The sequence below is a fragment of the Lonchura striata genome, chromosome 24 (genome assembly GCF_046129695.1).
Source record: "Lonchura striata isolate bLonStr1 chromosome 24, bLonStr1.mat, whole genome shotgun sequence".
Classification (NCBI taxonomy): Eukaryota; Metazoa; Chordata; class Aves; order Passeriformes; family Estrildidae; genus Lonchura; species Lonchura striata.
Genome location: NC_134626.1, coordinates 6,723,419 through 6,740,094, shown reverse-complemented (window position 1 = coordinate 6,740,094; position 16,676 = coordinate 6,723,419). Strand labels below are relative to the sequence as shown.

The 16,676-nt window shown below is 59.8% G+C and overlaps 1 protein-coding gene across 1 annotated transcript in view; it reads left to right on the top strand.

The window, feature by feature from the left end:
- The first annotated feature begins 2,888 nt into the window (after positions 1 to 2,888).
- The window catches only part of ATP13A2 (ATPase cation transporting 13A2), a 32,103-nt gene continuing 18,315 nt past the window's right edge, over positions 2,889 to 16,676 (top strand). Inside the window, exons 1-14 of the mRNA XM_021549403.2 lie at positions 2,889 to 2,983; positions 3,987 to 4,154; positions 6,021 to 6,079; positions 6,875 to 6,983; positions 7,071 to 7,150; positions 8,740 to 8,817; positions 10,768 to 10,837; positions 12,831 to 12,965; positions 13,070 to 13,136; positions 15,212 to 15,343; positions 15,852 to 16,007; positions 16,100 to 16,210; positions 16,328 to 16,374; positions 16,484 to 16,672. Coding sequence (XP_021405078.2) covers positions 2,981 to 2,983; positions 3,987 to 4,154; positions 6,021 to 6,079; positions 6,875 to 6,983; positions 7,071 to 7,150; positions 8,740 to 8,817; positions 10,768 to 10,837; positions 12,831 to 12,965; positions 13,070 to 13,136; positions 15,212 to 15,343; positions 15,852 to 16,007; positions 16,100 to 16,210; positions 16,328 to 16,374; positions 16,484 to 16,672 — 1,404 coding nt within the window. The 5' untranslated portion in view covers positions 2,889 to 2,980. The remainder of the gene's footprint in view (positions 2,984 to 3,986; positions 4,155 to 6,020; positions 6,080 to 6,874; positions 6,984 to 7,070; positions 7,151 to 8,739; positions 8,818 to 10,767; positions 10,838 to 12,830; positions 12,966 to 13,069; positions 13,137 to 15,211; positions 15,344 to 15,851; positions 16,008 to 16,099; positions 16,211 to 16,327; positions 16,375 to 16,483; positions 16,673 to 16,676) is intronic.

Genomic DNA, 16,676 nt, shown 5'->3' with positions numbered 1-16,676 from the left:
CCGACCGACCCCATCCTGACCGACCCCACCTTTCCCGACCCCATCCCGGCCGATCCCACCTATCCCGATCCCATCCTGACCGATCCCCCCGCCCCCGACAGACCCCAACCCCCCCGATCCCAGCCCGCCCGATCCTATCCTGACTGATCCCACCTTTCCCGATCCCACCTTTCCCGACCCCATCCCGGCCGATCCCACCTTTCCCGATCCCACCTTTCCCGATCCCACCTTTCCCGATCCCATCCCGGCCGATCCCACCTTTCCCGGCCGATCCCACCTTTCCCGATCCCACCTTTCCCAACCCCATCCCGGCCGATCCCACCTTTCCCGGCCGATCCCACCTTTCCCGATCCCACCTTTCCCGATCCCACCTATCCCAACCCCATCCCGGCCGGTCCCACCTTTCCCGGCCGTCCCACCCCACCGGGAGCGGATGCGGCGGGGTGAGTCTGTGCCGGGGCTTTCCTCGCCCGCCGAGCTTTGGGAACAGCCGGGATGGGAGGGATCCCACCGGAACGGGGCTGGGATCCCACCGGACCGGGCTGGGATCCCCCCGGAGCGGGGCTGGGATCCCACCGGACCGGGCTGGGATCCCCCCGGAGCGGGGCTGGAATCCCCTCGGAGCGGGGCTGGGATCCCACCGGAGCGGGGCTGGAATCCCCTCGGAGCGGGGCTGGGATCCCACCGGACCGGGCTGGGATCCCGCGGGGACAGGGCTGGGATCCCCCCGGACCGGGCTGGGATCCCACCGGAGCGGGGCTGGGATCCCACCGGAACGGGGCTGGGATCCCACCGGAACGGGGCTGGGATCCCACCGGACCGGGCTGGGATCCCCCCGGAGCGGGGCTGGGATCCCACCGGAACGGGGCTGGGATCCCACCGGAGCGGGGCTGGGATCCCACAGGAGCGGGGCTGGCATCCCCCCGGAACGGGGCTGGGATCCCCCCGGAGCGGGGCTGGGATCCCACCGGAACGGGGCTGGGATCCCCCCGGAACGGGGCTGGGATCCCCCCGGAACGGGGCTGGGATCCCCCCGGAACGGGGCTGGGATCCCGCGGGGACCGGGGCTGGGATCCCACCGGAACGGGGCTGGGATCCCCCCGGACGGGGCTGGGATCCCACCGGACCGGGGCTGGGGTCCCACCGGAACGGGGCTGGGATCCCGCGGGGACCGGGCTGTGCGGAGCCACTCGTTCCTCCCGAGCATTTGTTGCTTTAGGATCGGGAAAAGCCGGGATAATTCCCTAAGGAGAGGGGCGGGCCAGGCTTCCCGCTGCCCAGCGGCTCCGGGAAGGGAACTGGGCTGATCTCGGGTTGTTTGGACACTTTTCCCCCTCCTGCAGATCCCGGGAAAAGCCCTTGTGCGAGACCCATCGCCCCCTGCCCTGTCCTTTGTCCTGCCCTTGGGAAGAGCAGCACTCCCGCTGTCCCTGCTGCTGAATTCCCAATTTTTGCAGCGTTGGAGGCTGGCACTGGGGACAGCTGACCCCTCCTTTCCTTCCCTTGGTTTCTGGGACAGCTTTTGTTTTACTGAACCGTCCCTCAGGCTCGTCCCCCAGCTCCTCCCCTCCAAATTTATCCCGTGGAGCGACACCGGAGCTGGAGATGGATCCCCCAGACCGGGATCACCAAAACCAGGGAATGGTTTTAATGAGCAGCTTCTGTCCCCTGCAGAGGACAGGAGCAGCAGGAATCCAGCCCGGGCGGTTTTTCCAGTCTAAACCCTTGAGCTGGCCTCAGTGCCCTCCTGGAAACCCGGCCCTGGCCCAGGCAGGAAATATCCACGTGTTCCAGGAGTGGGAGCAGCTCCCGGCTCCGAGCCTGTGCCACGCGTCACCTCCCCAGAGCTGCTGTGAGATCCCAGCCTTGGGAATGCCGTGATCGTAATCCATCCTGGATTTGGGAACGAGCAGGCTCAGGGATTTGTAATCCATCCTGGATTTTGGGGAACGAGCAGGCTCAGGGACTCGTAATCCATCCTGGATTTGGGAACGAGCAGGCTCAGGGATTTGTAATCCATCCTGGATTTGGGGAATGAGCAGGCTCAGGGACTCGTAATCCATCCTGGATTTAGGGAATGAGCAGGCTCAGGGACTTGTAATCCATCCTGGATTTGGGAACGAGCAGGCTCAGGGATTTGTAATCCATCCTGGATTTGGGGAATGAGCAGGCTCAGGGATTTGTAATCCATCCTGGATTTGGGGAATGAGCAGGCTCAGGGATTTGTAATCCATCCTGGATTTAGGGAATGAGCAGGCTCAGGGACTCGTAATCCATCCTGGATTTGGGAACGAGCAGGCTCAGGGACTCGTAATCCATCCTGGATTTGGGGAATGAGCAGGCTCAGGGACTCGTAATCCATCCTGGATTTAGGGAATGAGCAGGCTCAGGTAATCCATCCTGGATTTAGGGAATGAGCAGGCTCAGGTAATCCATGCTGGATTTATGGAATGAGCAGACTCAGTGACTCTTAATCCATGCTGGATTTATGGAATGAGCAAGTTCATCTTCAGGCTCGGAGGGTGATGGTTGAGATCCCACCTGGGATGATCCCAGGGATGATCCCCGATCCCAATTTCCAAGGCTGGGCTTTGGGGTGCAGCGGAGCCCGTCGGGAATCGGCGCCCGGTCAAAACCGGGAAATGCCAATTTTTTCAGCGTCCAGGAGCAATTCCAGGGAGCAAACAAGGAACAAAAGGAGCCGGAACAGCGTTCAGGGAGAGCCGGCCTGGCTCGGGCCCAGCCCTGCTCCCTGCCCGTGCCCGCTGAGGCGCTGGGAGAACGCCAGAAATCCCGGGGCTGCTCCCCGTGACCGTCACATGCGCGGGGGGCAGCGGGATGCCGGGATGGCATCGCCGGGAGCCCGGCCCCGGGGCTGACCCTGCTCCGTGTTTCTGCTGGATTTGCAGACAGCAGCCGGCTGCTGGGCGCCCGGCGCCCGGGCTACGGGACGCTGCGGCCGGACGCGGAGGCGGCCCGCATGGTAGGTCCTGCCGGGGGTCCCCCGCGCCCCTCCCGGTGCTTCCCACACCTCCGGATCCTGCTCTTCCAGCCCCTCGGCTTGCCCTGACGGGGCTTGGGTCACGCCGGGATTTTGGGGGTTCAGGGTTTAGCGGTCGGTGGTGGAATTCCGGGTGAGCAGCCGGGTGCAGGTGATTGATTCCCAGGGATTGATTCCCAGGGATTCCCAGGGATTGATTCCCAGTGATTCCAGGGATTGATTCCCAGTAATTGATTCCGATTGATTCCAGGGATTGTTTCCTGGTGATTCCCATTGATTCATTCCCAGTGACTGATTCCCAGTGATTGATTCCCAGTGATTCCTGGTCATTCCCAGTGGTTCCCAGTGACTGATTCCCATTGATTAATTCCCAGTGGTTCCCAGTGTACTTCCCAGTGATTCCCGGTGGTTCTGTGTGATTCCCAGTGTAATTCCTGGTGGTTCCCAGTGTAATTCCCGGTGATTCCCAGTGGTTCCCAGTGTGATTCCCGGTGATTCCCGGTGGTTCCCAGTGTGATTCCCAGTGTAATTCCTGGTGATTCCCGGTGGTTCCCAGTGTAATTCCCAGTGTGATTCCCGGTGGTTCCCGTTGGTTCCCTGTGTGATTCCTGGTGATTCCCGGTAGTTCCCAGTGTAATTCCCGGTGGTTCCCAGTGTGATTGCCGGTGATTCCCGTTGGTTCCCGGTGTAATTCCCAGTGTGATTCCCGGTGATTCCCGGTGGTTCCCGGTGTGATTCCCAGTGTAATTCCCAGTGTAATTCCCAGTGTAATTCCCGTTGGTTCCCTGTGTGATTCCCGGTGGTTCCCGGTGGTTCCCAGTGTGATTCCCAGTGTGATTCCTAATGATTCCCGGTGGTTCCCAGTGTAATTCCCAGTGTGATTCCCAATGATTCCCGGTGGTTCCCGGTATGATTCCCAGTGTGATTCCCAATGATTCCCGGTGGTTCCCGGTGTGATTCCCGTGCCTGCCCCCTGCTCCCGTAGGAGGTGTGGGGGTACCGGCGCCGGGCGTGGCGGGCGCTGCTGTGCCAGGCGGGCTCCGTGCTGAGCGCGGGGCTGCTCCCGCTGATCTTCCACTGGAAGCCCGGCCTGGAGGTGCAGGCCAAGTGCCAGCCCTGCGCCCTGGGCCAGGCCGACACGCTCATCATCAGGGTGAGTCCCGTGGGACCCGGCCGGGGGGCTCGGGGGGTCTGGGGTGGGGCTCTGTGGGTCTGGGACAGGGTTCTGTGGGTCTGGGGTGGGGCTCGGTGGGTCTGGGGTGGGGTTCTGTGGGTCTGGGGTGGGGTTCTGTGGGTCTGGGGTGGGGCTCTGTGGGTCTGGGGTGGGGTTCTGTGGGTCTGGGGTGGGGCTCTGTGGGTCTGGGGTGGGGCTCGGTGGGTCTGGGGTGGGGTTCTGTGGGTCTGGGGTGGGGTTCTGTGGGTCTGGGGTGGGGTTCTGTGGGTCTGGGGTGAGATTCTGTGGGTCTGGGGTGGGGCTCGGTGGGTCTGGGACTGGGTTCTGTGGGTCTGGGGTGGGGCTCTGTGGGTCTGGGACTGGGTTCTGTGGGTCTGGGGTGGGGCTCTGTGGGTCTGGGACAGGGTTCTGTGGGTCTGGGGTGGGGTTCTGTGGGTCTGGAGTGGGATTCTGTGGGTCTGGGGTGGAGCTCTGTGGGTCTGGGACTGGGTTCTGTGGGTCTGGGGTGGGGCTCTGTGGGTCTGGGACAGGGTTCTGTGGGTCTGGGACTGGGTTCTGTGGGTCTGGGGTGGGATTCTGTGGGTCTGGGGTGGGGTTCTGTGGGTCTGGGACTGGGTTCTGTGGGTCTGGGGTGGGATTCCGTGGATCTGGGGTTGGATTCTGTGGGTTTGGGGTGGGGTTCTCTAGATCTGGGTTGGATTCTCTTGATCCAGGGTGGATTCTGTGGATCTGGGGTGGGATTCTGTGGATCTGGGGTTGGATTCTGTGGGTTTGGGGTGGGATTCTGTGGATCTGGGGTGGGATTCTCTAGATCTGGGTTTGGATTCTGTGGGTTTGGGGTTGGATTCTGTGGATCTGGGGTGGGATTCTCTTGATCCAGGGTGGATTCTGTGGATCTGGGGTTGGATTCTGGATCCAGGGTTGGGCTCTGCCCGGGTTCCCAACAAGAGCATTCCCTGGGAATGTTTCTCTCCTTGTCCTGCCTGTGTCGGGCGTCTCCTTCCCTCAGGCACCCGATTATTCCAGGAATTTATTGCCATTATTGCCATCATTCCTGGGATTGCCCCATTCCAGGAATCAGTTATTCCTAAAATAACTCCACGGTTCCCCTTTCCGTCTCATCCTACCGCGCTTGGAATTTCCCTGCGTTGTCCCCAAACCTCGGCCAGCACCCGGGACGGGTGTGGGATTCCCGGGATTCCCAGGATTCCCGGGATTCCCGGGATTCCCGGGTCTGGAAGGAGCTGGGGGCACGCCGGGCATTCCCGTGTCCTGCCATGGCATTCCCGTGTCCTGCCATGTCATTCCCATGTCCTGCCATGTCATTCCCGTGTCCTGCCATGGCATTCCCGTGTCCCTCCATGTCATTCCCGTGTCCTGCCATGTCATTCCCGTGTCCCTCCATGGCATTCCCGTGTCCCTCCATGCCATTCCCATGTCCCTCCATGCCATTCCTGTGCCCTGCCATGTCATTCCCGTGTCCCTCCATGCCATTCCCGTGTCCTGCCATGCCATTCCCGTGTCCCTCCATGTCATTCCCGTGTCCTGCCATGGCATACCCATGTCCTGCCAGGCCATTCCCATGTCCCTGCCATGGAATTCCCGTGTCCCTCCATGCCATTCCCATGTCCCTGCCATGTCATTCCCGTGTCCTGCCATGCCATTCCCATGTCCTGCCATGCCATTCCCGTGTCCTGCCATGTCATTCCTGTGTCCCTCCATGCCATTCCCGTGCCCTGCCATGCCATTCCCGTGTCCCTCCATGCCATTCCCGTGTCCCTCCATGCCATTCCCGTGTCCCTCCATGTCATTCCCGTGTCCTGCCAGCCCCTCCCTGTGTTCCAGGACCGCTTCGGGCAGTGCTTCACCACCCAGGTGCTGACGGAGCCGCTGGGCGAGGCCGGGTGAGCCGGGCCTGGCCACGGGGTCCCCAAACTGGGCACGGGTGTCCCCAAACTGGCCACGGGGTCCCCAAACTGGGCACGGGGTCCCCAAACTGGGCACGGGTGTCCCCAAACTGGCCACAGGGTCCCCAAACTGGCCACGGGGTCCCCAAACTGGCCACGGGTGTCCCCAAACTGGGCACGGGTGTCCCCAAAGGATGGGCACAGGTGTCCCCAAACTGGGCACGGGTGTCCCCACGCTGGGCACGGGTGTTCCCAAAGGATGGGCACGGGTGTCCCCAAGGATGGGCACGGGTGTCCCCAAAGGATGGGCACGGGTGTTCCCAAAGGATGGGCACGGGTGTCCCCAAGGGAGGGGGACCGGGCACACGTGTCCCTTAGGAAGGGTGCCTGAGCCCGGGTGTCCCCAGGGAGGGTGATTGAGCCTGGGTGTCCCCAGGGGAGGGTGACACGCCATGTCTGAGCCCGGGTGTCCCCAGGGAGGGTGGCACGCCGTGCCTGAGCCCGGGTGTCCCCAGGGGAGGGTGCCTGAGCCCGGGTGTCCCCAGGGGTGGGTGACACGCCGTGCCTGAGCCCCAATGTCCCCAAGGGGAGGGTGACACGCCGTGCCTGAGCCCCGATGTCCCCAAGGGGAGGGTGACACACCGTGCCTGAGCCCCAATGTCCCCAAGGGGAGGGTGACACGCCGTGCCTGAGCCCCAATGTCCCCAAGGGGAGGGTGGCACACCGTGCCTGAGCCCGGGTGTCCCCAAGGGGAGGGTGACACGCCGTGCCTGAGCCCGGTTCCCTCGGCAGCCTGGAGCAGCACCCCGGGGCGCAGGCCGAGCGCGGCAGCGGCGTGGCGCTGGCGGTGCCGGACGAGGACGAGAGCCGTGACACCGTGCGGCTGCACGACAAGGACGAGGTGGCCGCGGGACCTTCCCCGTCCCCAAGGCCTGTCCCTGTCCCTGCACACGCCGCTCACCCTTTTTGTCCCCTCCGTGTCCGGCAGAAGAACCTCCTGAGGTATTACCTGTTCCAGGGAATGCGCTACGTGTGGCTGGAGCGGCGGCAGGCCTTCTGCAGGGTCAGGTACTCCCAGGGCCCCCATTCCTGCTCCTCAGGGTCCTCCTGGATCCTCCTCCTGGATCCTCCTGGATCCTCCCAGAGCCTGCCATTCCTGCTCCTCCTGCATCCTCCTCCTGGATCCTCCTGGATCCTCCTGGATCCCACCATTCCTGCTCCTCAGGGTCCTCCTGGATCCTCCTGGATCCAAACATTCCTGCTCCCTCGGGGTCCTCCTGGATCCTCCTGGATCCTCCTGGATCCAAACATTCCCGCTCCCTCAGGGTCCTCCTGGATCCTCCTGGATCCTCCTGGATCCAAACATTCCTGCTCCTCAGGGTCCTCCTGGATCCCAGCATTTCCACTCCCTGAGCTCCCTCAGGACCCTCCTGGATCCTCCTGAATCCCAACATTCCTGCCATTCCCATTCCCAGCTCCCTCAGGAGAGGAATTCCTTGAGAGGAATTCTTGTGTGTGCCCAAAACTGGAGAGCAGCAGCTGAGCCTGTGTGGAGTTTGGAATTCTGCACTAAAGAACTGCAGGTTGAAAACACACGGAAAATAAAAAAGCTCCAAACCCTCCGACATCACCCTCAGCCCCTGGTGCCCTCGGGCTCCCGGGACTTTGGGAATGCTGGAGCAGAAATCAGCGTTAGAAATAAGCAAATACAGCATTTCTGGGGTTGGAAAGGGAATCTTGGGATTCATGTCTAGAGGAAAACACACACGTGGGAATGCAGAGCTTCCCTCTGGCTGCCCTGGCAGGGGTCAGAACCCCCCTGGACAGAGCCCCCAGAGACACTGGCTGTGATCTCTGTCCATGGAAAAGAGTTTTCCATCTTACAGGATCAATTACCAGCTCTGAGTGTTTGATAGAAGTAATAATTAAGTGTGGCACGGGTGCAAAAGTAAAATTTTAGGATTCTAGATTAGGGGTCCAAAGGGGACAAGATGGAGGAAATTGGGTGTGTCTTGTCCTTTTTCTCCTTCTTCATGCCCTCCATGTCTCACTGTGGTGTTGGCATTTTTCTGTTGGTTCAGGCTGGGGACACACTGTCCAACGTAGGTGACAGATATTGGCACGTTATTGTAAATGCAGCCCAGGGAGTTTCTGGTATTTAATGTTTGTCACATCCCACTGAGGGCAGAGCCCCACACGCTGCCCTGCAGGACAGAGCTGGGCAGGGCAGCAGAACATGTGAGAGATAAACAGAATAAACAACCTGGAAACCAGCACAGACCAATTCTGGCTTCTGCTTTGGCAGCGGGGCTGACAGACAGAGACTTTCTACAATCTTGGGATCATCAACACCACAGATTCCGACACACACACACACATATATATGTGTATATATAAATATATATATAATTCCCGTGCCCGGGAGCACAGGAGCTGCCCGGGGCAGTTTGGCAGGGCTGGGCACTGCCGCCTCTCTCTCGGACTGTGCCCCTTTTGTTGCCTTCCCTTGGCAGCCGTGGGCTGCAGAGCGGCCAAGGAGCAGGAGCAGGGCACTGTCCCTTTCCGAGGGGCTCAGTTTGTCCCTGTCCTTGGCCGGGCTGTGTGTTCCGTCCTTCCCGCTGCCTCTGACTCTCTCCCTGTTTCCCTTCGCTCCGCAGCGTGCTGGACGAGGGCTGCACCTGCGCAGAGCTGCACCTGAGCCGGGCCGGGCTGCAGCAGCAGGAGCACGGCGCCAGGTGGGCACGGCAGGTCCCGGGGAGCACCAGCAGGGCTTTTCCAGGGAATCCCAGAGCCTCAGACTCCAAACTGGACAGGGCTTTTCCAGGGAATCCCAGAGCCTCAGACCCCAAACTGGGCAGGGAAATTCCAGAGCCTCAGACTCCAAACTGGACAGGGCTTTTCCAGGGAATCCCAGAGCCTCAGACCCCAAACTGGGCAGGGAAATTCCAGAGCCTCAGACTCCAAACTGGACAGGGCTTTTCCAGGGAATCCCAGAGCCTCAGACTCCAAACTGGACAGGGAAATTCCAGAGCCTCAGACTCCAAACTGGACAGGGCTTTTCCAGGGAATCCCAGAGCCTCAGACTCCAAACTGGGCAGGGAAATTCCAGAGCCTCAGACTCCAGACTGGACAGGGCTTTTCCAGGAAATCCCAGAGCCTCAGACTCCAAACTGGACAGGGCTTTTCCAGGGAATCCCAGAGCCTCAGACCCCAAACTGGACGGGGAAATTCCAGGGAATCCCAGAGCCTCAGACTCCAAACTGGACAGGGCTTTTCCAGGGAATCCCAGAGCCTCAGACCCCAAACTGGACGGGGAAATTCCAGGGAATCCCAGAGCCTCAGACTCCAAACTGGACAGGGCTTTTCCAGGGAATCCCAGAGCCTCACACTCCAGACTGGACGGGGAAATTCCAGAGCCTCAGACCCTAAACTGGACAGGGCTTTTCCAGGGAATCCCAGAGCCTCAGACCCCAAACTGGACAGGGCTTTTCCAGGGAATCCCAGAGCCTCAGACTCCAAACTGGACAGGGCTTTTCCAGGGAATCCCAGAGCCTCAGACCCCAAACTGGACGGGGAAATTCCAGGAAATCCCAGAGCCTCAGACTCCAAACTGGACAGGGCTTTTCCAGGAAATCCCAGATCCTCACACCCCAAATTGGACGGGGAAATTCCAGGGAATCCCAGAGCCTCACACCCCAGATGGGACGGGGAAATTCCAGAGCCTCAGACCCCAAACTGGACGGGGAAATTCCAGGAAATCCCAGAGCCTCAGACCCCAAACTGCCGGGTGGGATGGAATTCCTGGGATTGGTTTCTCCACATGACCTGGCTCCTCTTGGGGGTCTGGGCAGCATGAGGGGCCCTTGGGTTGGAAATGCAGCTTTTCCCAAGGATGAAACTGCTTCCCTCTTTTCCCAAAGATCAAATTCCTTCCCTCTTTTCCCAAAGATAAAATTTCTTCCTTTTCCCAAGGATCAAACTCCTTCCCTTTCCAAAGAATAAAACTCCATCCCTCTTTTCTCAAGGATGAAATTCCTTCCTTTTCTTTTCCCAAGGGTGAAACCCCTTCCCTCTTTTCCCAAGGATAAAATTCCTTCCTTTTCCCAAGGATAAACCCCCTTACCTCTCCTCCCAAGGATCAAACTCCTTCCCTCTTTTCCAAGGGTGAAATTCCTTCCCTCTTTTCCCAAGGATCAAACTCCTTCCCTGTCCCAAGAATTAAACTCCTTCCCTCTCTTTTCCCAAGGTTAAAATTCCTTCCCTTTCCCAAGGTTAAAATTCCTTCCCATTCCCAAGGATAAAACTCCTTCCCTCTCTTTTCCCAAGGACAGAATTCTTTCCCAATGATAAAACTCCTTCCCTCTCTTCTCCCCAAGGTTAAAATTCCTTCCCTTTCCTTTCCCAAGGATAAAATTCTTTCCCTCTCTTTTCCCAAGGACAGAATTCTTTCCCAATGATAAAACTCCTTCCAAGGTTAAAATTCCTTCCCTTTCCCTTCCCAAGGATAAAATTCTTTCCCTCTCTTTTCCCAAGGACAAAATTCTTTCCCAATGATAAAACTCCTTCCCTCTCTTCTCCCCAAGGTTAAAATTCCTTCCCTTTCCTTTCCCAAGGACAAAATTCCCCTTTCCCAAGGATCAAACTCCTTCCATAAGGATAAAATTCCCTGTGTTCCCCCCCTGCAGGAGGAAGATCTACGGCCCCAACCTCATCGAGGTGCCCGTCAAGTCCTACGCCAGGCTCCTGGTGGAGGAGGTGGGCTCCAGCTGGGCTTCCCGAGCGGATTTTCCCGGCACGGATCCCTGCCCTGCTCCCTGTCCCGCTCTGGAGGCGCTTCCCGGCCCTTGGGAAGAGGCAGAGCCGTGGAGGGACCTTCCCTGAGCCCTGGGCTTGGAGAGGAGAGCCCCTGGGGGCTGGGGGTGGCTGAGAGTCCTCGGGAGCAGCATCCATAGGGAATTCCGGGGGGATTGGGGGCTGCCAGCATCCATAGGGAATTCCGGGGGGGTTGGGGGGCTGCCGGCATCCATAGGGAATTCCGGGGGGGTTGGGGGCTGCCAGCATCCATAGGGAATTCCGGGGGGGTTGGGGGCTGCCAGCATCCATAGGGAATTCCAGGGGGGTTGGGGGCTGCCAGCATCCATAGGGAATTCCGGGGGGGTTGGGGGCTGCCAGCATCCATAGGGAATTCTGGCGGGGTTGGGGGCCTTCCAGCATCCATAGGGAATTCCGGGGGGGTTTTGGGGGGCTGCCAGCCCCCATTGGGAATTCCGGGGGGATTGGGGGGCTGCTAGAATCCATAGGGAATTCTGGGGGTTTTGGGGGCTGCCAGCATCCATAGGGAATTCCGGGGGCGTTGGGGGGTTGCCGGCATCCATAGGGAATTCCTGGGGGTTGGGGGGTTTCCAGCATCCATAGGGAATTCCTGGGGATTGGGGGGTTTCCAGCATCCATTGGGAATTCCGGGGGTTTTGGGGGGCTGCCAGCATCCATAGGGAATTCTGGGGGGGTTTTGGGGGGTTTGAGGGCTGCCAGCCCCCATTGGGAATTCTGGGGGTTTTGGGGGGCTGCCGGCATCCATAGGGAATTCCGGGGGGGTTGGGGGCTGCTAGAATCCATAGGGAATTCTGGGGGTTTTGGGGGCTGCCAGCATCCATAGGGAATTCCGGGGGCGTTGGGGGGTTGCCGGCATCCATAGGGAATTCCTGGGGGTTGGGGGGTTTCCAGCATCCATAGGGAATTCCTGGGGATTGGGGGGTTTCCAGCATCCATTGGGAATTCCGGGGGTTTTGGGGGGCTGCCAGCATCCATAGGGAATTCTGGGGGGGTTTTGGGGGGTTTGAGGGCTGCCAGCCCCCATTGGGAATTCTGGGGGTTTTGGGGGGCTGCCGGCATCCATAGGGAATTCCGGGGGGATTGGGGGCTGCCAGCATCCATAGGGAATTCCGGGGGGATTGGGGGCTGCCAGCATCCATAGGGAATTCCGGGGGGATTGGGGGCTGCCAGCATCCATAGGGAATTCCGGGGGGATTGGGGGGCTGCCAGCATCCATAGGGAATTCCTGGGGGGGTTTTGGGGGGTTTCCAGCATCCATAGGGAATTCCTGGGGGTTGGGGGCTGCCGGCATCCATAGGGAATTCCGGGGGGATTGGGGGGCTGCTAGAATCCATAGGGAATTCCTGGGGGTTGGGTGCTGCCGGCCCCAGGGAAGGGCCCAGGGAAGGGCCGGGTTCTCCTCTGCATCCGGGAGCCTGGAGGGCTCCCCGTGGGCTGGGGGAAGCTTTTCCTCCTGCAAGGAGCCTGGAGAAATTCCTCCCACCTGGAAATCCCTGGGCTGGGAGAAGCTTGCCCCACCCCAAGGAGCCTGGAAATCCCGTACTGGGATGGAGGTGGTTCTTCCACCTTGAGGAACCTGGAAATGCCATGATGGGATGGAGGAGGTTCTCCCACCTTGAGGAACCTGGAAATCCCGTACTGGGATGGAGGAGGTTCTCCCACCCTGAGGAACCTGGAAATGCCATGATGGGATGGAGGAGGTTCTCCCACCCTGAGGAACTTGGAAATCCCATGATGGTCTAGAAGAGGTTCTTCCACCCTGAGGAACCTCGAAGTCCCATGATGGTCTGGGGGAGGTTCTCCCACCCTGAGGAACCTCAAAGTCCCGTGATGTTCTGGAGGAGGTTCTCCCACCCCAAGGAGCTCTCCCAGAACTTCCCCCTCTCCCAAACCTGTTTTTTCCTCCTTGTTGCAGGTGCTCAACCCCTTCTACCTGTTCCAAGTGCTCAGCATGGTGCTGTGGGTGTGCGATGCCTACTACTACTACGCCGCCTGCATCTTCCTCATCTCCACCTTCTCGCTGGGGCTGTCCCTCTACGAGACGCGCAAGGTGGGCTCAGCCCTCTCCCTGTCCCCGCTTCCCAGCCCCCGGGGCCGTTTTTGGGGAAAGTTTCCCGTGTTTTGGGGGGATTCTGACCGTCCCCTCCCTCCCAGCAAAGCACCACGCTGCGGAACATGGCCAGGATGTCCGTGCGGGTCCAGGTCCGGCGGCCCGGAGGAGGTGAGGGGGAGGATTTTTGGGATGGTTTTGGGATGATGTCTCCTTTGGGAATCCTCCAAAGTAGCGTTGGGGTAGCTGGGAATGATGTTGGGACGCAACGTCCCGGGAATAATGTTATTGAACATGGGAATAATTCTATGAGACACCAGAGTAATGTTCTCCAGGTGCCTGGAGATGAGTACCCCATCCCCTGAGCAGGGTTCTCCAGGTGCCTGGAGATGAGTGCCCCATCCCCTGAGCAGGTTCTCCAGGTGTCAGGAGATTTGTGCCCCATTCCCAATCCCTGAGCAGGATTCTCCAGGTGTCAGGAGATTCGTGCCCCATTCCCCAGTCCCTGAGCAGGTTCTCCAGGTTTCCAGAGATTTGTGTCCCATTCCCCAATCCCTGACTGTGCTTCTCCAGGTTTCCAGAGATTTGCACCATTCCCTGAGCAGGATTCTCCAGGTTTCCAGAGATTTGTGCCCCATTCCCCAGTCCCTGAGCAGGTTCTGCAGGTTTCCAGAGATTTGTGCCCCATTCCCCAGTCCCTGAGCAGGTTCTTCAGGTTTCCAGAGATTTGTGTCCCATTCCCCAATCCCTGAGCAGGTTCTGCAGGTTTCCAGAGATTTGTGTCCCATTCTGCAATCCATGACTGTGATTCTCCAGGTTTCCAGAGATTTGCCCCATTCCCTGAACAGGTTCTGCAGGTGTCAGGAGATTCATGACCCATTCCCCGATCCCTGAGCAGGATTCTTCAGGTTTCCAGAGATTTGTGCCCCATTCCCCAATCCCTGAGCAGGTCCTGCAGGTTTCCAGAGATTTGTGTCCCATTCTGCAATCCATGACTGTGATTCTCCAGGTTTCCAGAGATTCGTGCCCCTTTCCCTGAGCAGGTTCTCCAGGTGTCAGGAGATTCATGCCCCATTCCCCAATCCCTGAGCAAGTTCTCCAGGTTTCCAGAGATTTGTGCCCCATTCCCCAGTCCCTGAGCAGGTTCTCCAGGTTTCCAGAGATTCGTGCCCCATTCCCCAATCCCTGAGCAGGTTCTGCAGGTTTCCAGAGATTTGTGTCCCATTCTGCAATCCATGACTGTGATTCTCCAGGTTTCCAGAGATTCGTGCCCCATTCCCCAATCCCTGAGCAGGTTCTGCAGGTTTCCAGAGATTTGTGTCCCATTCTGCAATCCATGACTGTGATTCTCCAGGTTTCCAGATTCGTGCCCATTCCCTGAGCAGGTCCTGCAGGTGTCAGGAGATTCATGACCCATTCCCCAGTCCCTGAGCAGGTTCTCCAGGTTTCCAGGGATTCGTGCCCCATTCCCCAATCCCTGACTGTGATTTTCCAGGTTTCCAGAGATTTATGCCCCATTCCCCAGTCCCTGAGCAGGTTCTCCAGGTTTCCAGAGATTTGTGCCCCATTCCCTGAGCGGGTCCTGTAGGTGTCAGGAGATTCGTGCCCCGTTCCCCGATCCCTGAGCAGGTTCTGCAGGTTTCCAGAGATTTGTGCCCCATTCCCCAGTCCCTGAGCAGGATTCTCCAGCTGTCAGGAGATTGGTGCCCCATTCCCCAGTCCCTGAGCAGGTCCTGCAGCTGTCAGGAGATTCATGCCCCATTCCCCGATCCCTGAGCAGGATTCTCCAGCTGTCAGGAGGTTCATGCCCCGTTCCCCGATCCCTGAGCAGGTCCTGCAGCTGTCAGGAGATTCATGCCCCGTTTCCCGATCCCTGAGCAGGTCCTGCAGCTGTCAGGAGATTCATGCCCTGTTTCCCGATCCCTGAGCAGGTCCTGCAGTTATCAGGAGGTTCATGCCCCGTTTCCCGATCCCTGAGCAGGTCCTGCAGCTGTCAGGAGATTGGTGCCCCATTCCCCAGTCCCTGAGCAGGATTCTCCAGCTGTCAGGAGATTCATGCCCCGTTCCCCGATCCCTGAGCAGGTCCTGCAGCTGTCAGGAGGTTCATGCCCCGTTCCCTGATCCCTGAGCAGGTCCTGCAGCTGTCAGGAGATTGGTGCCCCGTTCCCCAGTCCCTGAGCAGGATTCTCCAGCTGTCAGGAGGTTCATGCCCCGTTCCCCGATCCCTGAGCAGGCCTGTTTTCCAGAGGAGCTGGTGGTCAGCTCGGCGGAGCTGGTGCCCGGGGACTGCATCCGGCTGCCGGCGGCCGGGGCGCTGCTGCCGTGCGACGCTGCGCTGCTGAGCGGCGAGTGCATGGTCAACGAGAGCCTGCTGACCGGTGAGAGCCCGGCCCTGCCCGCCGGGGCGGCCAGAGCCGGGGCCAGGCGGGCTCCAGGGAGCAAAGTGGCTGCTCAGCCAGCAGCCTCCGAGGTTGCACCCAAAACGGACGATGGGCGCGAGTTTTTCAGGCAATTATAAGTTTTTAACCCCATTTAGCTATCAGGGGTTAATGCTTCAATTCCAGCTTTGGGTAATGAAGTCATTGACCCCCAGTTTGCTGCCCCACAGCTGATTTTGTTTGTACTTTTCAGTGCCTGAGGCTGGGGGTGGCTCTGAGTTTCAGAATCAGAAAAATTGCTGTGTGTGCCCCGAGCGGGGGAGCAGCAGCTGCGGGGCTGGGTGGGGTTCAGAGTTGGGCACCAATGCAGCGCAGGACCTGAAAACACAAAATATAAAATATAAAATGCTCAGGCATGTCATTCCCACGGGATTCAGCCAGATTCACCTTCCCACCCCGGCTGGCTGTCCCCTGACCCCCGTGGGGTGACGGTGACTGTTCCGGGCAGGGGAGAGCGTGCCGGTGATGAAGACGCCGCTGCCGGCGGGGAGAGCCGTGTACTGCCCCGAGGAGCACCGGCGGCACACGCTGTTCTGCGGGACGCAGGTCATCCAGGCCAAGGCCTACGTGGGCGGGGAGGTGCTGGCCGTGGTCACCCGCACAGGTGAGAGCTCTGGGGACAATCCCGGGACGAGCCCCAGATTGGATCTGCGCCCCTGGGAGCGGCACCGCGGTGACCCCCCGCCCGTCCCGCAGGGTTCTGCACGGCCAAGGGGGACCTCATCAGCTCCATCCTCTACCCCAAACCCGTGAGCTTCAAGTTCTACAAGGACGCCGTGAAGTTCGTGCTGTTCCTCGCCGTCCTGGGTGGGTGCGGGCGCAGAGGCGCGTCCCGGAGCAGCGGGATTCCTTGGAATGGGATCCCATTCCAGCTCCCCACTGCGCCCTGCTTTGTCACCGAGCCCCTTCTCTCCCCTGGCACAGCTCTCATCGGCACCTTGTACAGCATCCTCATCCTCGTTAGGAACCAGGTAGGGCTGCTGGAGCGAGCAGGAGAGCCCGCAGGGATCCGTGGGGCAGGGATGCCCACGCCTCTGCCTCCTCCTCATCCTCCTCCTCCTCCTCCTCTTCCTCCCCCAGGTCCCCGTGGGACAAATCATCATCCGCGCCCTGGACCTGGTCACCGTCATCGTGCCGCCCGCGCTGCCGGCCGCCATGACCGTGGGCACCATCTACGCCCAGAACCGGCTGAAGAAGCAGGGGATCTTCTGCATCAGCCCCCCGCGCATCAACCTGTGCGGGAAGATCCGCCTGGTGTGCTTCGACAAGGTGA